The 23,565-nt window shown below is 35.3% G+C and overlaps 1 protein-coding gene and 1 long non-coding RNA gene across 3 annotated transcripts in view; one reads left to right on the top strand and one right to left on the bottom strand.

Moving 5' to 3' along the window:
* Window positions 1-9,360, top strand: part of SCN9A (sodium voltage-gated channel alpha subunit 9) — a 175,295-nt gene extending 165,935 nt beyond the window's left edge. For both annotated transcript variants that reach the window (XM_070581525.1, XM_070581526.1), the window contains 2 exons: window positions 1,433-1,703; window positions 4,828-9,360. In XM_070581525.1, coding sequence (XP_070437626.1) covers window positions 1,433-1,703; window positions 4,828-6,020 — 1,464 coding nt within the window. In that variant the 3' untranslated portion in view covers window positions 6,021-9,360. The remainder of the gene's footprint in view (window positions 1-1,432; window positions 1,704-4,827) is intronic.
* LOC139076807 (uncharacterized) overlaps window positions 158-23,565 on the bottom strand; it is a 52,802-nt gene continuing 29,394 nt past the window's right edge. The window contains exon 2 of the long non-coding RNA XR_011528790.1: window positions 158-5,053. This is a non-coding gene — a long non-coding RNA (uncharacterized lncRNA). The remainder of the gene's footprint in view (window positions 5,054-23,565) is intronic.

Here is a 23,565-nt window from a genome sequence, read left to right as displayed (position 1 = left end):
ATATATCTATATATATCTATTTATCTTTAGCATGTAAATTTTCAAATTTTTTAAATTCATCTTTAATGTACTATTTTTTAAACATGAATGCTAATCTTTTGAAAAGTCCTTATATAACTAAATATATGTATTTTGAACATGATCACAGTTCTTAATATTTCTTCTTATTTTTTGTTTTTCTTTAAAAATTAAAAATAACTATATATGGTTTCACTTTTATGTTAGCACACAACTTACTACTAGTACAATGGCCTACAGAGAATCAAAATAGAATGTACTTCTGATTGAAATTTATTTATGCAAATGGTGATTTTATAATGTAGTGATTGCTATCTATCAGTAGGGTGAAACTAACATGTAGATCTTTGATATTACAACAAATAGCAAAAGAAGCAACTAAATTGGTCATGAATCTGAACTTTACCCTACCGTGGGGTCAAAGACCAGAATAGGCTCAGATGGAAATAGTGAGGCTTAGCGGTCAAAGAGTACTTTATATTCCTCTAACAATTGAAAAAAACATTTAAATGCATTATGTGCGTTTCAATTTATATTCAACGTAACACACCTTACCAAAGAGTCATACCTAAAGACAGAGCATCCTACAGGTGGATACCCAATTATTACCGAGCTAGCTACATGAGAATCCCCCAGCACTTTTTAAACGGAAACACTGCCAGGTCTCAGCCAGACCTACCGAATCATAATCTATGAATTTAAAGCCCTGGTATTTAATTTTTTGAGTACTCTACCTGATCTTGATACAATACTTTAAAACTTGCCTATACAACTATTAAAGGGATTTTGAAATGTGTTTCCTGGAAAGCATAATACTAGCAGTGAGATTGACAAGAAAGGTAATAAGTAAGTATGGCTATGTCTAGAAATATATGTTCTATGCAAGGAAGAGATAGGAAAATATAGGTCTCTGATATTTTAGCAGTAATATCAGTACAAGAAAAAACAACACTTTAGTTAAAATAATAAAACAAAGTAGAAATTTAGAGATATGTTATTATAGAAACTTGGAATACTTCAGGCAATGGGGCTGAGGTTTTCTTAACAAAAAATTACCTTACGATCGTGGTAATTCATATATAACATCCTAGGGTGGATATAAGCTTAGAAGCAAATGTTCGTATACAAGGCTAACTAAAGACTGGCCTGATATACTGAAAGTCTACAACAACAACAAAAAGTTTTCATTTACTCTCACTTGGATTTAACCCATTGATAATATTTCTTACAGAAAACAAGATAGGGATGATTGTAGATAACCTTGTAGAAAGCAAGATAGGGAAAGCAAGGCCAGGGATAATTTATGCAAGTTTTGAAGACATACCTTTTTAAAAAAATTGTTACTAGTGCAATGATTAGTGAACACTATTTGTAAATTTACTCTACATTCCATATTATTCTTGTTTCTTTGCAGAACAAGTTCCAAGGATGTATATTTGACCTCGTAACAAACCAAGCTTTTGATATCTCCATCATGGTTCTTATCTGCCTAAACATGGTCACCATGATGGTAGAAAAAGAGGGACAAAGTGACTACATGACTGATGTTTTATATTGGATAAACGTGGTTTTTATTATCCTTTTCACTGGAGAATGTGTGCTGAAACTGGTCTCCCTCAGACACTACTACTTCACTGTAGGATGGAACATTTTTGATTTTGTGGTTGTGATTCTCTCCATTGTAGGTAAGACCATTTATTAATGAGATTTTAATTTTGAATCAAACCAAACACACATGCTCAGAGAAGTTTCTGAATTCTTGAATGTAAATTTGCTTCCGAGTAAGTGAAGTGAAAGAATGAAGGAAGCTTAAAAACAAAACTAAACAAAACAAAAACTTCTGTGTCAGAATTCCTGGGTTCATGCTACACAAAGCCACAAGTTTTCTATTTGTTGGAAGCACATAATACTCCTTGATATTTGAGTTCCAAGATTACCTTCACAAAGGTAGCAACTATGTCTACATGTAGGCATGTTTTAGAAGACCAGTGCAGAATCTGAAATCACTTCCCTTTCTTAGCACATATGAGAACTGTCCCTTGATTAATGATGATATTAATAGCTAGAATATTAGTGACTCTTTGAGAAAATTCTTCCTGAATTCAAAGTGAAGTTAAGGTCTCACAAAATGCCATCTTCATTTCTCATGCCCATATACTTGGCGAGTCTGTAAAATGTAGTCATTTCTCAACCATCCGCAGTCATGTCTGTGAATCACAGTACATGATTTTATACTTCCTCCTCTTCCATTACCACAGCTATTTTTCTATCCTCTTTTTTTTTTTTCCTTATCTGTATGTGCCTTGCCCGGTGTTTTAGGATTGCATTTATTTTTAGAATTGTAAATTTTAGACAGTAAGAAATTATGGAGATCGTTTAATACAAACTCAACTTACAGATTATGAAACAGGCAGGCCCAGAAAGATTAAAGTTCACATAACCTAGAACCCTAACACTGAGTACCACAGAACTTAGAATAAGCATTCAAAATCAATTTTTTGAAAAAAGAGTATTATGACCAGAGGTGACATTAAAATTAAGATATTTGGAAACAAATTAAAATTTAGGTAGGAATCTCACACTACCAACAAGCATAATAGTGGAAGCATTCCCATTAAGTTAAGAAGAAGAAAGGAATGTCCCTCTGTTGCCTCTTTCGTACCAGTGTTGGCTGATGCAATTAAAAAGAAAACAAAGAGGTACTTATTTTTAAACAGTGGAGCAAATTATCTTTATCGTCATGTCATATTATGGCATTCTTTAAAAATTAAAGAGAGTCAACTAAAAAAATTGATTCATTTAGAGTTCAGAAGGTACAAATTTTCAATTACATGTACCAACAGTAATAATTGTTTTATATGTGGACAAAAAAATTAGAAAATGTTCTTAAAGAAAAAGCTCGTTCACAGTTACTGTAGAAATAAAGTAAATATCTAGTAACAACTTTAATAAGAATTCTATGAAGAAAACTAACAGACTTTTAAGAAGGCTTAAATAATTGAAAGGCTTATCTTGTCCTTGAATAAGAAGGCTCTCACTATAATTGTGACCCTCTTTTATGAATCAACCTGTAAATTCAGTGTAATCCCAATGAGAATATCAACAAGTCTTTTTGTGTGATGGGAGTAATAAATTGGCAATATCAGTATAAATGATTCTAAAATTCATCTAAAAGAAAAATTAGAGTGGTGACATATTGCTAGATATTAAGACTATTATAACATTGTAACATTGATGAAGTAAAACTGTGATTTAAAAAGCTTACTGAATTCAAATAGATAATTTAATGTCAATACATAGAGAATTATTCATTTACTCAGTGAAAAGATCACGAGTCAAAGAATAAAGTGTAAAACAATGGATTCTAGTAGAAATAGATTTTTAACCATGAACTTGAATAGTCCTTTCGATTCATGACACAAACTTGTGTCTATAAAGAAAAAACAATAGATATGACTGCATAAAAATAAAAATGTTCTATGGAGGAAAATTCACCACCACCAAAAAAAAAAAGGCTGAAATGAAGGACAAGTAAAAAAAAAATTATGGAGCATTTAAGGCCAACAAAGGATTAGTACTTCCAATAGTAAAATAGTTCTCATAAATCAATAATAAAATACTAAATCTCCCATTAGAAAAGTGGGAAGACAACCTAATTATGCAAAAAAAGAGAAAGTTGAAAATAGCCAACAAGAATATAAAATGTCTGAGGCTAGCCGGTGACCTACTGATTAAGTTCAGCAGCGTGGGTTTGGTTCCTGCACACAGACCAACACCAGTTGTCAGTGGCCATGCTGTGGTGGCAACCCACATACAAAACAGAGGGAAACTGACACAGATGTTAGCTCAGGGCAACTCTTCCTCAGCAAAAAAAGAAAAAAGAAGAAAAAGAATACAAAATATCCAATAAACAAAAAATGTGGATTATTTTTTCCAAAAGAAATGCACATAAATTAGAACAATTAGATGTTGTAAACATTATAAGGATTTTCTAGTAAAAATTATAAAGATGAATGACAGTACTGATAAGCATGTGCAATATGAGCACTTTCACATACCTCTAGTAGGAGTGTTAATTTGTATAAACTTTCTGGAGATAGATTTGGTGATATAGAACAAAATTTTAAATATACTGGTTGACCTAACTTCTATTAATATATTATCAAAGTATGCTCATGCAACTAGAAAAAATATACCAACTTGGATGTTCATCTCAGCCAAAAAAATTGAAAACAACATAAAATTCTTCAATATGTGGTTATTTTGACAAAACATCATACAACTATAAGGAATTATTTTGTTGTTATTTGTATGAAAATATCTCCATGACATATGATGAAGTGACCCAATTGGATTACAAAAATAAGCTTGTATAATATGATTACATTCATGTGTATATGTTTGTATGTGCTAGCATTGAAAAATGTCTGGGGTGATAATAAAATATTGACGATAGTTATGGTTGATGATAGTTTGGGTGATTTATATTTCCTTTTTAGCATTTTAGCATTTTACTGTATTGCTTGAATTTTCTACATGAGTATAAGATGTTGTCCTTATAATTTACAAAATTATTGTGAAGGAAAAAAATAAGGCCCAGCAATAGCAAAGGCGAGAAAATGTCACCATGGTAATTCTAATTTTCTTTGAGATTTCTCAATCCTTTGATTGCTGTGAAACTGCTTTCAGTATAAAATGACAGTCCTGAAATCCTAAGAGATGAGATGGGAGATAAAACTGTTTAGAGTCATGATTTTCTGTAGCATGGATATTTAAATATTTCCTTTTTATTCCTTCCCTCTTCACCAGGTATGTTTCTAGCTGATTTGATAGAAAAGTATTTTGTGTCCCCTACCCTGTTCCGAGTGATCCGTCTTGCCCGCATTGGCCGAATCCTCCGTCTGATCAAAGGGGCCAAGGGGATCCGCACGCTGCTCTTTGCTCTGATGATGTCCCTCCCTGCATTGTTTAACATCGGCCTCCTGCTCTTCCTGGTCATGTTCATCTACGCCATCTTTGGAATGTCCAACTTTGCCTATGTTAAAAAGGAAGCTGGAATTAATGACATGTTCAACTTCGAAACTTTTGGCAACAGCATGATCTGCCTGTTCCAAATTACCACCTCTGCTGGCTGGGATGGATTGCTAGCACCTATTCTCAACAGTGCACCACCCGATTGTGACCCAAGAAAAGTTCATCCTGGAAGTTCAGTTGAAGGAGACTGTGGGAACCCGTCAGTTGGGATATTCTATTTTGTCAGTTACATCATCATATCATTTCTGGTTGTGGTGAACATGTACATCGCTGTCATCCTGGAGAACTTCAGTGTTGCTACTGAGGAAAGTACTGAGCCCCTGAGTGAGGATGACTTTGAGATGTTCTACGAGGTTTGGGAGAAGTTTGATCCTGATGCCACTCAGTTTATAGAGTTCTCCAAGCTCTCTGATTTTGCAGCTGCCCTGGATCCTCCTCTTCTCATAGCAAAACCAAACAAAGTCCAGCTCATTGCCATGGACCTGCCCATGGTCAGTGGGGACCGGATCCATTGTCTTGACATCTTATTTGCCTTTACAAAGCGTGTTTTGGGTGAAAGTGGAGAGATGGACTCTCTTCGTTCACAGATGGAAGAAAGGTTCATGTCTGCAAATCCTTCTAAAGTGTCCTATGAACCAATCACAACTACACTAAAACGAAAACAAGAGGATGTGTCTGCTACTGTCATTCAGCGTGCTTACAGACGTTACCGCTTACGGCAAAATGTCAAAAATATATCAAGCATATATATAAAAGATGGAGAAAGAGATGATGACTTGCCTAGTAAAAAAGATATGGTTTTTGATAATGTTAATGAGAACTCAAGTACAGAAAAAACAGATGCAACCCCATCAACAGTCTCTCCCCCTTCATATGATAGTGTAACAAAGCCAGACAAAGAGAAATATGAAAAAGACAAAACAGAAAAGGAAGACAAAGAGAAAGATGGCAAGGAAAGCAAAAAATAGAGCTTCATTTTTGATATATTGTTTACAGCCTGTGAAGGTGATATATTTGTGTTAATAAGACTCTTTTAAGGAGGTCTATGCCAAAACTTTTTATCAAAATATTCTCAAAGTCAGTGCAGTCGCTAGCTCTGATTCCCTAAGGTAGGTGGGCAGCATTAGCAGATGGCTATTTTTGCATTGGTAAAAGTGACTTGAATTCTAAGAATAAGTCTATAGGGATTATTGATTATAGCAAACAAAGGTGATTTAATTTTATTTGCTTTTAATCAATCAAAACAGCAGGTAGAAAATCTGCCTTGTCATATTTTCACAGGATTGTAAACATTCGTGTTTCCCATGCAAATACAAACAGGCACGCACACACACACACAAATATCTATCATTTGCATAGCTACAAAAGTATTTTGTCTTGGCTTTGCAATGAAATGCCCCATTAGAAGGAATGGACATTAGTAATGAATGGTTAGTTAAAACATCTTGTTATTAGGGAACAAGATTCTTTTATCCATGTACAGAGGTCATTCTATATTTTGAGGTGCTTAAATTTATTCTATATTGCATCAGAACCAGTTTATACATGTCTATAAAATGCCATGGGAAAATGTATGTAGGTTATTCATTTCACCAAATACTTTTCATTCATCCTGACTCATATACCACCCAGGATAAGACTAACCTTTAGAGTATTGTGCTTCGTAGCCTGCCTTTTTTTATATCCTTCTTTGTTCATACAATAACCACAGAACATGAAAAATTATTTTAAGTACATGTCCTCAAAAGAAAAAAAGTGAAGATAATTGAGAAAAGAAGCAACTGAAGAAAGCTTTATTCACTAATATTTATCAAATCTACACTGTACCGTGCTGCCCCAAAACACCAATAATGACCCAACTCTTAATCTCTTTTGTCACAATTTTCTGCTTCCTCATGCAGTATTGTTTAGTCATTCTTTAGCACTAAACAAAGTTGATATTTCCCTTCGATGAAGTGCTTCCTGAGATGCAGACAGCTATTTGATACCATGGTACATGTTTGAGCAGATAACGACTTGGGCACAGTATTTACTGCCTCACCTCCAAACCATCCTAAATGTGTATGGCAAGATTTTAAGTCACAATTTATGGCAAGCTTTCAACAGACTTGTGTTTCGTATGAATGAAAGAGCATTCAACTGGGATGCTTGCCACTTGCTTTCCTGTCACTAACCTACTATCCTAATTTGTGCTAGTAATCCTTTTGGACCTCTAGTCTTTCATCTATAAAATGAGAAGGATGTCTCTTTCTCCTTCAAATTTTATAACTATGAGATATATTATGTATCAGTCAATAAAGGACCCTGAGCTTATAGTTTACCAAGCTCATATTCATTTTGCTTTAGCTATTGTCTTCCTACCAAGGTTTATAAATCTAGCTTTTAAAAAAATCCTTGTTAATTCTGGCTTGAAAAGAAATGGCCGTGATACATTTTTTCATGAGATTATCCCAGGAATATGAGATCTTTCTTCTATCAGGTTATTCATGCATAGGCAAAAACTGAGTTACAGAAGTAGAAAGTAGTTTTATTTAGAAGATTTTGTGGGAGTTTTCAAAGTAAATATATAGAACATATTTCATTCATTTGCTTTTTTAAATTAAAAAGAACAGAAATTATATTTCTATAATAAGTATTTAAACATATTTTTTGTTGTTCTGGCTAGTTAAAAATAAAGAAGATTGAAACGTACCTATAAGATAAGAAGAAACATACCTATAAGAGTAAAGAATGAGAGATAGCAAGAGAGACTAAGAAACAAAGTTATTGAGATAGACAAAAACAAATGAGACATTTCCACAGAACTTCCTATCTAGTACATTTTAAAATTGTGATGCATTTTATAACATTCATGAAGGAGATTATCACTTCTAGACATTTGTCTTAGGGTACATATGAAATTAAATCTAGGGCCAAAGATTCTTTACAACTATGTTCAATCATTCATCTTAGGTTATTTGAGCCTCTTTTTTATTTAATACAAAAGATACCATGCAGTGTTTTCTTAGACTATGTAGAGCATCGCATCACATACCTGCTAAGTCTACTGAAAATAGGTTTTGACAATTTAGTTAGGGAACCATGCAAAATATATTACATTTGTAAGACTTTTTTAATACATTAAATTAAGATATTAATATCACCTTAAATTTGAATTCAGTCTGTCCTCATTATTTTAAATCCATATAAATATAACTGTAGTCTGCATATATAATATAGTGTGAAAAGTGGACAGGTTATGTGTCATTTACTATTGATATTTTTACATTGCCTGATTTCTATGTAAAAAAAAAATATTGGCAACTGGTTCGTCAACACAATTTCTTCTTAGCATTTCAAAAAAAGAAAAAATTACAAAGTCACTCTTCCTTCTAGTTCATGCTGAACCTATTCCATGTTGAACAATATTTCTTTTTAAATATAACATAGTTAGGTTTTGTATATATATGTTTTCCCAGGAATGTCTGGTTGTGACTTTTTATCAATTAAAAACAAAAGTAATTGTAACTAGGCACTCATTTAGTACAGTGTAAGCTTGAAGGAAAATGAGACTTCTTTTTTCAAGTAAGTTACTCTTTGGTACTGAATATGAGATATCACCCTCCAGATGGCACTGTCATAGTAATACTTAAATTACCTAATCACTGAACTCATTTCACCTCATGATATAGAATGGAAGTTACACTGTAAAATTTAAATCACAATCAAATTGAAGTGAACAGATTTGAACACAAATCCATACATACAATTTGGATAGAAGTGGGAGAATCTCATTTTACCTTTTTCACTGGTACATAGTTTGCAAAAGATCTACGTGACTTTGGGCTGTTTCTGATTGTTGATGCTCAACAAGGCTGATCGTTGAAAACCTCAACCCAAGATGTTCAGCATGATTTTATAGAATTTTGATAGCTTTATTAAAAAGAGGTAAGATAAAATGCATATGTAAATAAAGCAGTTCTAAATAGCAATTTCAGAGAAATGTTAATGGAAATAATGAAAGGAGGGCCAGCTAAATTAGAATGGCCAAGTTACTGGCCTGGGTTAGGAGCTATGTATAAAGGCCACCAATTTTTGAAATATCTGTAGTTTATTATGTTATATTCTTGAGGAAAACAATCAAGAATTGCTTCAAAAAGAATGAATAGCCATGAACATAATAATGCCGTTTACATAGAATTCTTTACAAATTTCATACATCTATGAATGCTCAAAATGTTTGAGTTTGTCATAAATGATACTGTAGTTAATACTTGAGACTTACACATTGTAATAGAATCTAAAAATAAAAGTCATCCCAAAAAATCATGTTTGCCTGTATTTTCTGTTTCTGTGAAAATAAACTTTAAGGAGATAAATTCAGTGTATCCCTAAATAAGTTGCAGCTACTGTTAGCTTTTTTTTTTTAATTGAAAGATGGAAAGCTTCAAATGTCCTCCAGGAAGAAGTCGTCCAGGATAAGAAAGATGGGGACAAGGAATATAGAATTCCAAAGTAATTCATTGAAATCCACAACAGAGTTTGTGTGGGAGGAGAAAATAGAGACAGGAAGTGAAAGTATATAAACATTAAACTGCACTGTGACAATATGTATCTTTTTTGTGTAATAGCCTTCAGACATAGTATAGCAAACATAATGGCTAAGGGCTTGGGTTCTAGAACCAGAACTGTATTTGGATACCAGCTGAGCCATGACTCTGAGTTTCCTAAATTGCATTATTTAACCTATGTGCCTTAGCCTTCTCATCTGTAAAATGGGGATAACAGTACTACTTGCAATATGGTCATAAGAGTATAAAGAGAAAATCCATATGAAGCAATTAGAACAAGCCTGACAACACAGAATCAAGACCTGATAATAGTAGTAGTGGTTAGTGTGGCAGCCAAGTTGCCACTAAAAGTATGAGCTCAGGCTACCTCTCCATCATATAGGAGGACAATGCATTCTACATAAATGTTAAATAATAATGATATTTCTTCTATTTTATATGATAAGTATAAATATAGTACCCAAAAGAGTCTCATGCATCCTTTTGATACGTAGTAAACATTTAGTGATGTGACATATACACCAAAATCTTTCAAAATTGAGCTATTTTTGAGATTTGTGAATTCAAACAATAGGCTAAAACAAGGAAACATGCATATTTGCAAAGGTTTAGCTTTTTTCCAAGAAAAAAATTTGGAGGTGGTAGTTCCCATAATTAGCTAAATATTCAATCCAAACCTCTGGTTATTTTAGCTGTGAGCATCCAGTCCTGTTATTGGTCTTTAAATAAGATATACTAAAAATGATTGCTACTTGCTGAGCGGTTATTTTGATCTTTTGTGTTGTTATAATGATATGTAAAAAGGTGTAGAATATTCCTAGGGATCTCTGTACTGGCAGTTGTGATAGTCACTCTGCAAAATAAAATAATAGTACTAAACAGTACTATCATCCATTTCAACGTAACTGATTGACAATCACATGAATTTCTGACAGCAAAAAAGTTAAAAATTCTTCCTTGCTATGGATAACATTATACCATAATCCAAGGAAAATGGACTGCAGAGTTCATGGTAATCTCTCTCAAGGGAGAGAAAAACTGTACTGGTTAGAACAGAAGGGAGCATTGGTGCAACAGCGTTTGAAGCGCACAGGAAGAGAAACATGAATAATTGATAGCTATAAACAAGCAATAGAACAAACATGCCGCACTTAACTCCCTATTATTCTGAGTCGTGTAACTAGATACCTACATTAGCAATTGATCTGTCCAAGAAAAAAGCCAGTTTTAAGAGATTTAGGAGGCATGCGTAATGTCTGTATCATGTGCTTTAGCTTGACTTTCATCTAATGTTTTTCATAAATAATTGAAATGCAAAAAAATGTTAGATAAAACAAGGGGCAATAGGTATATAGAAAAGATTCAGAGCTTGTTGACAATTTTGAAAACCTGGTAGAAGTGAGCTGAAATTATTCCTTTTTCAGATGTAATGTTTGCTGACATGTCCTAGTTCTGATTTTGTTTCGTACATGACAAAACATCTTCTATTTAACTTCCACAAGGTGACTCTAGCAACAGCTTGGAATGTCTTTATGAACCAATCAGAATAATGAAAAGCAAAGACAAACGATTTGACTAAATGAAAGAAGCCGGTTGGAAAAGGCTACATACTGTGCAGACTAGCAGGTGGCTCCAACGGAAATATTGCAACTCAGTCAGAACATATTGAGATTTCTTAACCCTAGAGAATTTTAAATAGAATTGATTTTAACTACATTAGACCCCTAGCAAAATGTGGATGAGAACTACCAAAGAAAACTTCTTTAATATATTGAAGGAAAGAATGCAGTTCACAGACAAGGTCTGAGAAAGATTCCTGATAAATTGAGACTACAGGAAAGTGGAGTTTCCAGCCTTCCCAAAAGGTCACCCAAACCCCATCTACTTTTGGTCTTTCCACAGAGTTTTAGCGATGCTGACACCTTCACTTCCACCTCAGCCTGTGAAATCAAATCCATGAATTTAAAGCTTTTCTCGCTCCCGATTAATCTCTAGGGTGTCAAACTTAGCAAATTCAGTTTATGTTCAAAGAGAACTAAATATGATACACGAGTTAGTCATTCATTCATTCAATAAATATTTACTGAGCACCTTCAGCTGCCAGTTCCTGTTTCAGACACTGAAGACACAGACAAATGCTTTCCCCCTCGGAGCTTTTATTTGGGGAGGAGACAAAAATGATGACATGTGAATGATTATAAATATCAGAGCAATATTATATTAATTTTATCATACATTATAAATCATGCACATGTTATATGTATTAGATTGTTTTATTATATATTATATTACCTACATTATATACTATTTTATTTTATGATACTTAGGTAGTTTCAGGGTGTACCACGCAAAAGCTTCGTAATTTTTGTTCATCACTTAAAATTAGTGACTTGAGGTTGTACACATTTTTTCCTGCAAATTTTTGTAACTCTAAATACACTTACTCTAGTCATTCATTGGAATAACTTATAAGCTGCTTTGCCAGAGAAATCACTCAGGAGTTAACTTTTCATTCTAAATAGTTATTTGACTTCTCACTACTACAAATGAGCGATTTAAAAAAAAAAAAAAACATTTAAAATAGTCATTTTGCTTTGGCAGTTTAGGCCAAAGATTTAATGAGGCAAAGATTAAAATTTATAGTTAAAGATTTGCACTTCTGGGTGAAGCTAGGATATTATCATTTGTCCTTAATATTATTCTTAATATTGGAAATCAAGAACTAATTTTGTAATAAAATTTTATGGATGAGAAATAAGTATAAAAACTCCATAGGAAATATCTTTTTTTCTTAAAACATTCTGTGAAGCTCACAATGACCAGACTTCTAAATGTCAAATATTTTGATTCTTTTTAAGAAAATAGTAAAGATAGAATTCCCTTGTAATCTCCCTAAACAGCTCAGCACATCTTGATATATTGGTTCTATCTGATGCCCTCAGCAGAATCAGCTTTGATAAGGATTGGGAGAAAACAGAAGTGGGAAAAGAATTCCTCCATGCTTCATTTTCCTGCCTAATTTATTTCCTTTTATATATTCATCTTACTCTAACCATCTTCATTTCGACACTAAATTCAGAACAAAGATTGATAACTGGTTTAGAGTCACCTAATTTGGCCCTGGCACTTGCAACTAAAAAAAAAAAAGATGCATTTATCTCTAAAGAATCACACATTGTCCATTTATTTTAGAGCCAAATGGGTCTGCCTCCTACAAACCTCAGCCAGAATACCACCTAGAGCTGGGTTATGGGCACAGAGAGATCTGGAAGGGAGCCAGGGAGAATTAGCAAAGCAATCTACTTCAGCTTCCTGACTCTAAGCCACAGCCTATACTAGAAATCTGAAGAATGCAGGCAGAAGTGAATCTTTGCAAGCAAGCACATTTTAAATTTTTCCCTTTGAAATAAAGTTAAAATTCACTAACTCTCCTGCCTTAGAGCTAGAAGGGGCATGATTAACTTGGCGTAAGGAAGCCAACGTTTGTGTAGAAAAACAAAGCCCTTTAATCTGCACAAAGCTGAGAAATCATTATGGCAGCTTAAAATGGCAGCCTTTGGCATTTTTTCCCTATTAGCATTTCGTCCTGTCCAGTTATTCCCTCCTAGAATAAGAGAACTCTTTTTTCCTTCCCTGCTTCTGTTATCTTGGGAGCTAAAACCAACAAAACTAATCTCTTCCTCTTTATAAGACCAATAAAGCAAATTAGACATGACATTGAAAGCACTTAAAGAAATCTGAGCTCTGTTTTTCAGAGTGCAAGACCATCTTATGCCTTTAAGAACTGTCAGAAGATGTAAACGTACGAATATACACACAGCAGCATCATATTAAGTAAAATCATTAGTTTAGATCTGCTTCGCCGTTCCAGGGTTTCGCTGGTATGGATCCTGGGTGCAGACATGGCACCGCTCATCAGGGCACAGTGAGGCGGCCTCCCACATGCCACAACTAGAAGGACCCACAACTAAAAATTATACAACTATGTACTGGGGGGATTTGGGGGAGAAAAAGCAGAAAAAAAAAGAAGAAGAAGATTGGCAACAGTTGTTAGCTCAGGTGCCAATCTTTAAAAAAAAAAACAATGGAAAAGTAAGAAGTCAAATTGAATATCCTCTTTTTTGAAGTATACACTTGCATTTTCCATCTAATTTTAAATTGGGCTTTCAGCACATCAGCAGAAACGTCAAACTAGGAAATTTTGAAAACCCACTTCTCCGTAAAAGAATAGGAACACTGTCTTTATCTGGCCTGACTCGGAGCTCACCCAGTGCAAACAGCCTTTTTCCTGGGGTTGTTTGCAATTATTTAACATTGCAGCTGCCTGAAGCAGAGTTAATAGTTGGGATAAACAAGACAATCAAGAAATTTAAAAGAAAAAGCTGGGGAATAAGATGTCCATAATGGACTTTGTAAAACTCCAACATATTTCTGGGAATCAACAAGCCACATGCATGTACAGGGCTGTGAGCATCCGAGGGCTGCGAACGACCCAGGGCTGCACACAAATCCTGAGCCCTCACCTCTGACTGACCTTGAGGCTCTGCATCAGCAGAAAGTGACAGCTAAGGCACTGTTGCAAGTTAAGGCCTGCCTGAATCTTAAAGGCATGTCCCGACAGGCAAACAGAGGCCCTCAGGAAAGGCTGGGAGATTTATTGGTCCAAGGCATCTAAAGAAATTTCTGTGCAATCATTAGATGACCACTAAGCTAATCGAGCAGAGACTTCAGTTCCACACATGACAAAGAATATAGACTTTGCTGATTTAGTTCAGGAAAGTCGCTAAACAAATAAGCAGCAGCAGCAAAAGTACCACCAACACAGCAAGTTAACAATGACAAACCCAGGGGAAGGCGGAGAACGTGAACCTGATAAGATATGATTTCTTATTAGAAACTATGGAGGACAGAGGTGGGGGGATGACATATTCAGATATTGAAAGAAAGACTGAACCAAGAATTCTATATCTAGAAAACTAACCTTTAAAAATGAAGGAGAAATTAAAACTTTCTCAGATAAACAAAAACTGAAAGAATTTGTTGTGAGCATACCTTCTTACAGGAAATGCTAAGAGAGCGCTTAGGCTGAAATGAAAGGACACTAGAGAGTAACTCAAATCTACTTGAAGAAATAAAGAACACCAATAAAGATAACCAAATCAGTTAATATAAAATACCAATATAAATGTATTTTTTGTTTTTAATTCCTCTTTTTCTCCTACATAATTTAAAAAACAATGGCGTAAAGCAATAATTTTAAATCTGTGTTGATAGACACATAATGTGTAAAGATGCAATCTGTGTGACATAGTATCACAAGTAATGAGGATGGAAAGGAGATATTTAGGAGCAAAGGTTTTGCATACTATTGAAACTAAATTGGTATTAACCCAAACTGGATTTTTACAAGTTAAAATGTTAATTGCAAGCCCCAGGGCAACCACTAAGAAAATAACTCAAAAAATACAATAAAAGAAGTGACAAGGGAATTAAAATAGAACACTAAAACTCTCTATTAACACAAAGGAAGGCAGTAAGGGAAGCGTTGAGGGAGAAAAAAAGACGTAAGACATATAGAAAATAAGCAACAGAAAGGCAAACAGAAACGCTACTTTATCAATGCACTGGAATGTCAGTCTTTTTCTTCCCTTTTTTTGAGTTATTCATCAGAGAAATGAGAATTAAAACAGCAATGAAATATCACTAGACCACCATCAGAATGGCCATATTTGAAAAAGACTGACTATAACTAGTGTAGTCAAAGATACAGAGCAAAGGAAATTCTCATACATTGCTAGCAAGAATGTGAATTTGTACAATTACTTTGAAAATATGTTTGTCAGCATCTATTAATGCTAAACATATATGAATTCTATGACCAGAAATCCTGCATAGGCATACATACACAAAAATGAGTGTTCATAACCATCAAAAGACATTTATATGAATGTTCAAATATAGGGTATTCATAATAGCCTCAAACAGGAAGCAACAGAAAAATCCATCACAGTTAAAAAGGATAAATATTGCAGTATAGATATACACAACACAATACTATGCACAAGAAAGAACAACTTACTGATACATGTGTCATCATGGAGAATCTCACCAACATAATGATGAGCTAAAGAAGCTAGATATCAAAGATTACATATTGTAGGAATGAATTTATGAAGCTTAACAACAGGAAAAACTTAATTCTTTTAATAAAAGAAGACTGGTAATCTTTTGGGAGGTTATTGACTTTGAGGGGCATAAGGGAGAATTCTAGGGTACCAGAAATATTTTGTATCTTAACCCGGGTGGTGTTTACATGGAAGTGCAAATATGTCTTTTTGAGCTGTGTGGCTTTCTCACTGTACTGTATATTTATTAGGCGTCAATAATGTAATAAGTAACAACAAGACTCAGGATTACGGAGATCAGCCACTATCTGCAGGTGGCTCAGCTGCAGTGTCATCTTATTACTTTGTTTCCTGCTGCTTCTTTGCTTTTGGTTCTTGGGAATTTCCCTTAATTTCTTGCAAGCTTTGCGTGGCATTCAAAAGATATTTCTTAAATTTCACTCAACAGACATTTTATATCAGGTTTAGTTTTTCAGGATATCTGGTCACCTAATTGCTGGGCACTCAATGGACGCAGCATGTTTTCCGTCTAGGGATCTCCTGTAACTTCGTCTGACAGTCGCAAAAACTAAGGTCACTCTAATAAAACAAAGGCTTCCAAAATAATTTTTTTTCTCCATTTCTAAAGCCTCCCAGAGCAAACCTAGAAATAGCTAAAAAAAGTAGTAGAGAAATGGAAAAAAATATTTTATCCAAGAAGACTCATTAAGTCTGAGACTTAAGTGTGTTAATTTAGATGTTCTGATTCTTTTATATAAGAGTAGTTATTTGTTGATCTAATGGAAACCTCTTTTTCCTACTGCATTGTAATTGCATTTCACTAACAACTCAAAGCTATCTGAGAATTTGGATGGACTATAAATGCATTAATCATTTATCTTTAGAGGAATGACTTGAAATGAAGGATGCAATATGAACAGCTCTCTTTTCTTCAACTTGCAATAAGTCTAAAGGTTTTTCTTTTCTTCATCATTTAGACAACCCATTCTCTTTACAACCTATCTCAGACTAGAAATGAGCTGATAGATATAATATTTACCCTGTCCCTCAATTAAAAAAAAATCTCAGAGCCTTCTTGTTTCTTTCCCTTGCATAGATACCCAATTCATCAACAAATACTATTGGTTCAACCTGTAGAATATAATCCAAATCTGCCCATTTCTCTTCATCTCTACCATCTTCACTCTAGTCCTAACCCCCTTTTTGTTTTGCTTGGACTGTTGTAGTAGCCACTGAACAAGTCTTTCAGATCCAGTTTTGATTCCCTACGGACTGTTCTCCACAGATCAAACAGAGGGATTCTTTGAAACTTTAATTTTGATCAATCTGTTCTCCCTATTGCCTCAATTCTTCTTAAGGTTGTTTAGCATGAAAGGCAGACTTTTTAGCACTCTCAAAAGAGCCTTACGTGATCTGGCCTCTTTGTATCTGTAGTACCCCACGTCAAAACACCCTCTTCTAAAACTCACATCACTTCAGTTCCACTCTCTTTCTGTTCTTCAATCCAGTTAGTCTACTCTTGCATCAGGGCCTCCGCTCTTGCTCTTCTCCACCTAGAACATCCCTCTGATTCAGAACACAGCTGTGCCTTCTTAGATTTCAGCTCAAATGTCTCCTCCTTAGAGATGCCTTCCCTAATCAGTCTACTGAAAGCAATCCCACTTCCTTAGTCACTCTCTACCACATTAAAGTGTTTTACTTTCATCTCACCATTTACTATTATCTAAAATTATGATTTTATCTATTTGTTTACTTATCTCCTTTCAATTGATAATATAACCCCATGAGGTACAGACCTTATTTATTTTAGCTATCTCCATCCCTAGAAGGCCTGACATCCAGCAGATGCTCAGTAAATATCAGTTAAATAGATTATTGCAGAGCCCTGAACTTCATCAGTTTGGCTTGAAAAGGAAAAGCTCTGATGGACAAATACCATGACAAGGCCAGCGTCTGCTCATAAGTTTAATGTTACCTTTTCCATGGTTCTGTGAATTTAAAAGAGAAATCCTAGGAATATATAGTGAGAGAGGGATGGCAGGGAAGGACTTTCCTGAAATTCTTTCATTCATAGCACATTATGGGGCCATGTATGGCTATTTTTGTTTTCTTCATAAGTCAAAAGCAAATCACCTCCTAAATCAGCCCATCAGGAGATAAACAACCACAAAAGGAATGCCCACCAGTGGTGTACTGATAAATATTTGATAACTGGCTCTCCTGGAGAAACAACTCTTACTTCTATGTACTTTTTGTTGGTTTCTGTGGTGTAAATACTCCCACTACAGCCAATTTCAGGCAAACTACTTGAAGTCACTGAATGTGGAGGTAGGAGGAGATGGGCACCATTAGCCCTCTCCAGCTGGTCCAAACTGGCTCCAGCACACCGCTGACTTCTACCATGTTCCAAGAACAGTGTGAAGCATTTTATATTTAGTCTCTCCTATCTTAGAGCAGTCCATAAAACTGATTTGTTAGTCATATGTCAGAAATGAGGAAATAAACTTAGTAACTTGCCCAAGGGTACACATCATAAAAGGGATGAAGCCAGAGTTCAAAGCCAGGTCTCCTGACTCAGGAACCACATCTTTCATTAGTTCCAGGGAGTGGTAGTCAAAAAAAGCCACACGAAAAAAACCCCAGCAACAAAAAAACTAACAAGACTTTAGTTAAATATCAAGCAGCTTCTTACGAGCATGTCTATTTTCTGAATATGCTGGATGTCTCACAGATAATGCAAATTTTATTGCTAGCATCAACTATATGTGGAATATGTAATTAGATGGATTAAGAATCCTAAAAGTGGAAGATTAATCAAAGTTCAGTGCACCAGCAAAATCTTGGAACACCTCTCTCTACTCCTCTTCTTGCTTTTTTCTCTAGCTCTTTTTTTGACCCCTTCCCTCTGAACATTAACATCCTAGACGTGGAGGGGAGTAGGCATAGAAAGAAAAAATGACTCAGTATCAAACACAATGTGTCTACTTGTTTGGCAATCCTGGTGAAAAACAAAAATGGATCAGTTTCTAGGATAAAACTGTCAATGAGGTAGTGAATAACTTCCATCCCTTTGAAAGATGGAGTCACCACCTGCCAGGGATAAAGTAGGAGGAGATTAGTCCTGAGCTAGACCAGTGATTCTCAGATGTTAGCACATGTCCGAATCACTGCAGATTGCTGGGCGCACTGCCAGTTTCTGATTCAGTAGATCTAAGGTGGGCCCCCAAATTTGCCTTTCTAAGAAGTTTATAGGTGATGATGAGGCTTTCGTCCAGTGACCACACTTGGAGTAGGGATGCTCCAGATGCCAAGTAGTTTGTATAACATTACAGCTAGAAAAGCACCAGTCAAGACCTCTGCTTCTCAAACTTTACTACATATTGCAATCAACTGGGGACCTTAAAACCAATGCCTGAGTCCCATCCCGGAGATTCTGCTTTAATTGTTCAGGGGTGCAGCCTGGGTTTTGGGATTTTAGAAACTACCTAGGTAATTCTAAAGTGCAGCTAAATTTGAAAACCAATAGAATTCACTCTGGATTTTAACCCATAGGTACTATATTCTTTACACATATCTCTTGGTGTCTCCTCCCAAAATTGACCCATCAGAAAAGCACTCATTCCTTCAGTTTCCTACTTTGTTTCAAGTGTGTGTTGAATAGTAGAAACTGGAGTGCCAGCTGAGAGATCCAGTAGACTGCCCCTAAGCTGTCAATTAGAAGGCTCACCTTAGGGTCTTACTTGGTCTCTGCTAATTACTGCATGTGTGACCTTACTTAGTTGAATATAACATTTAACTTTTCTGTTTTGTCCCTTGTTCTGGGTAAGTATAGATAATAGAGAGCAGGATATAAAAGAACTTGGAAAAGTTTGAAGAGTTATAGGGAAGAATTATTATTTATGGGTATGATGACAGCAGTGCTTATAAAAGGTACATTATGGATGAAAAAAATTAGCACAGCTCCTAGTTTAAATATATTCTCCCAGCTCATCTGCTATATGAGAATCCTAAACAAGAATGTTAAAGATTAGCAGCTTAATGCTCTCTGCTTGCTGAAATTTCCTTGGTCCAAGGTAACCAATGTGCTTATAATTCTACAGTATAAATAAGCAACATCTCCTTCTATCTTACATGTGTGTCTCCTCATAGAATCCACCCATCAAGGAGAGAAGCTATGAATCTCCCATGTATATGCTTATTTAACTAAGGGCCATTGCCTAACGTTTTATTTCTCTGTATATGTGAGGTTAAACATGTTACCTACTTTCCATTGCTAAAAACAAGATGACAGACAACTCAGATTCCATAAGATGCTTTAAAATAATACTATAGCAAAGAGAGAAATTATGGTTCCATTTTGCCCTGCAAGTTTTTTAAATTCCTTATATAATGGCTCCCTCTTCTGGTCAGTGAAATAAAGACTTCTCAGGCTCCAAAATGCAGTTGGAGTTCGTTTCACAAATAATTAAACTCATCTAGTATGAGTCAGAAAAGTCCCACAGACTTGACTAATTACTTCCTTGAGAATTTTATTTATCATTTAAATTGACCCCAGTCTCTCTAATGCTGCCATGGAAAGACAAATGGTGCTGTGTATATCTTGCTTCCTCTCATTTCCTTTGTCATCTCTCCTCAGTCTTGCCTCTTGATACTTCTGCTGGTGCTCAGCTCCTGCTGCTACCCCTGAGAGTTCATGCACACTTGATGTCTTATGCTCCTACCCAAATTTTCACTCTAATTTGGAAGAAATCTTATGAAATTTATGCTAAAATAGCAATGAGAAATTATGGATAGCTGCAGGGACCCACAAACAAAGTTTCGTGCCTAGAGATGGAATGTCTAGCAGAAAGCAAGCCTCTCAGTAGTAGATCTAGAACCAATATGCATATGAGATCTTTTTGGGTTTATGGGCTCAGCTTAGTAAGAATGAAGATCTACTGAAAAGCAAAGTTAACTGTAAATGAATAGTGTACTTAAATGAAAAATAACGACTGTGAACTCACTTTGGATATAAATCTCATGGAAATGTTTTACTCTCCTTGTCCCAAGTCTATTTGATGTTCCTTTAGCAAACATAACACAATTTTCCCATATTCTTTAGTTCATGCAATACAGTAAAATAGCAGACAATTTTCAACAGTATTTCAGTGTCTATCTGACCCGTACCAAATATAAATTACTGGTTCAATATAACTGAATATTAACATATACAGCTAGGTTAGTATTTTAGAAATCTAGTTTGAGCCTCGTTGTCATTATGGCTATGTTTTACTTTATATTAAGAGGAATAAAATCTTTCCTTGGAATAGGGAGGCAGTGACATACTTAAATAGAAATTATATTTTTACTCTTAATATTTACTTACAGAAATTATGAGTTATTTTTGTATGCACTGGAATGTCCTGGGCCACCATGAAAGACATTATTCACACCAAGACATATTGAATCTGTCAATATGTCTTTTGAGATAAAGCTTATGCAAGAAGTTAGCAGAATAATAAAAAAAAAGTTAGGAAGAGACATCAAACCCTCTTCTCTATAATGTCTCTATAAGAAATAGAAAACTTCTGCTACTGTCTTATGCCACCACTATGGCTGCGAAAAATCTCAGTCTCTTCTACTAATTTAGTGTTAAGATATTTTAGATAGTTTTATTAAAATGAAAGGACAAGAATTCATTACCTCAAAAGTATAGTAAATAAACTGTAAAAAAGAATAAAGAATAGTATATAAATACTTTAGCATCAAAATAATCATCGAGCCTCCTTTGAATCTCCGATGGGCACAGCATTGTCACTAACTTACTAACAAAGTCTTACATTCTCTGATATAAAATGTATGAGGAAAAGAAATAACCAGTGAAATTTTGTAAGATAATTAATTCAACAGATATTCAACAGGATATTTATTGATTGCCTACTATATTAAGAACTGTTCTAGACACGGAGGGGAATAAAACAAAACAGACAAAAGTTCCGGACTTTAATAATAATAAAAACAAGAATAACAATAGCTAACAGTAGTTGAGCATGTATTACTAAATCCTAAGTGATCTATTCAACTAATTTATTCTTCAGTTAAGTCTTGTAACAAATTTCTTCTTTGTCCCTGTCTTTTCTTTGTTGTCCTTCACTTTCCTCATTTGTAGTAAGAAACTTCACAATGGTCCAAGTTCATTCTAAGCAATGCGGCAGAAAGGAGGATCACAGGTGGAGGGGAGGATGCTGACGATGAGCATGCTTCTGTTATAAATTCCACGTGCCTGAGTCCTCCTCCTCACTGCACCTTGTTAGGACAGCCCCAAGCAGCACTCGGCTGTCTGGGGATTTAGTATGTACACAGCACTGAGATCGATCTTAAAAGAAGCCTGTTATCATGGTCCCACTTAAATGACTCAAAGTCAAGAGAACTAAGAGAGGAAAAGTAAAGTCTGGAACAAGCAAGCTAGAACCGTGAGGGAAACCAGGTCAGGAACACCTTGGTCGACAACTATAAGTTCCACAGATCTCACTGTAAAAGGCCCCCTGTAGGTCTGATGAAAGGAAATGGAACTAGAACGTATGTATTTGTGGACAGCAGGGTTTGCCCTATCTGGTAGTAGGTCAGTCTTGAATTATGACTTGGCCTCCAAAGATATAAAAGGCAATCAGTCTACAGCTCTGGATTCCATGACCTTACAGGTTGCTCACTCTGCTTATAGATAGCTCTCTTTGGTTGTTCCTCAGACGGGCAGAAGGGCTCTGGGGAGCTGCATCCACTCACTCACTTGTGTCTGTATCTGGTTTTTAACCTGCATCGCTTGTTGCTGGTTTGGTATAAACCAAAGTGAGAGCAACTGTGAACCAAATCTCAGCGCACATTCACTAGTCATTGATCACAGACCAGTCCTCTGCAGCCTGGCCAGCTCAGGTAGGCTTCTTGAACACATCTCACCAGGCTAGACAAATCTCGCTGGTCGTCTCACAGGGGTCTGCCTTGCCTCATGTGTTTGGGGGAACACATTGTACTACAGAAACATACATTTATTATTTCCTTGAAATCTAGGATTAATTCCTCAGACCGCAAAAGCAACGTGTTCTTTGTAGAAATTTGAAAGACACAGAAACCCAAAAAGAAGAAAAAAATAGTCATAATCCCTTAAAATAAACAATTATTTCATTTTGATTCATTTCCTCCCATTCATTCCTTCTATGCAGGTAAAGTTGATTTTTGTGTTTTCATGTGGTCTTGATAGGGTCATGGTATTATACAGTAACCCAAGAGGATTTTTTCTTAAAACTGTCAGCTGTCAGCTCAGTGCTATATTTGGTTGATCTTACAGATCTTTCTCTCACTCTCTTTCTCTCTGCCTCTGTCTTTCTCTGTGTGTCTCTATCTCTGTCTCAGTAGTGAAGGCATTGGTGCTGATGAAAAGTCCCCACTCCCCAGAGCCACCATATGGATGCTGTACTATTTAATTTAATTTATTTGGATACAGTGGGCAGGGGAATGAAGCTGGATTTTGCGTGCTGCTTCTTAGCAGTGGCAGAGTAAAAACCATCAGCAAGTTCTGCTTCCAAATGTTAGTCCTTCTAGGGGAGACACTCCTAAATAAAATGTATATGGGAACCCTCAATTACAAACAATTACTAAACCAGCTCTCTAGTCCTAGGGGCAGGCCCCATGAGATTCAAAGTTCCATCATAGGTAGCCTCACATATCTGGTCATGTATTGTCCCTACAATCACAGTAAGAGTGAGTGTATGTATATGTATTTAAAAATATTTTCCAAAGGGAGGAGGTTGAAAATATTTCTACTTATTTTAACCAGTTTTTAACTCTTTAAAACTCTTATCAAG

This window comes from Equus przewalskii, chromosome 17 (genome assembly GCF_037783145.1).
Source record: "Equus przewalskii isolate Varuska chromosome 17, EquPr2, whole genome shotgun sequence".
Classification (NCBI taxonomy): domain Eukaryota; kingdom Metazoa; phylum Chordata; class Mammalia; order Perissodactyla; family Equidae; genus Equus; species Equus przewalskii.
Note: the sequence above shows the minus strand (reverse complement) of the source record. Positions and strands in the feature narration are given on the sequence as shown.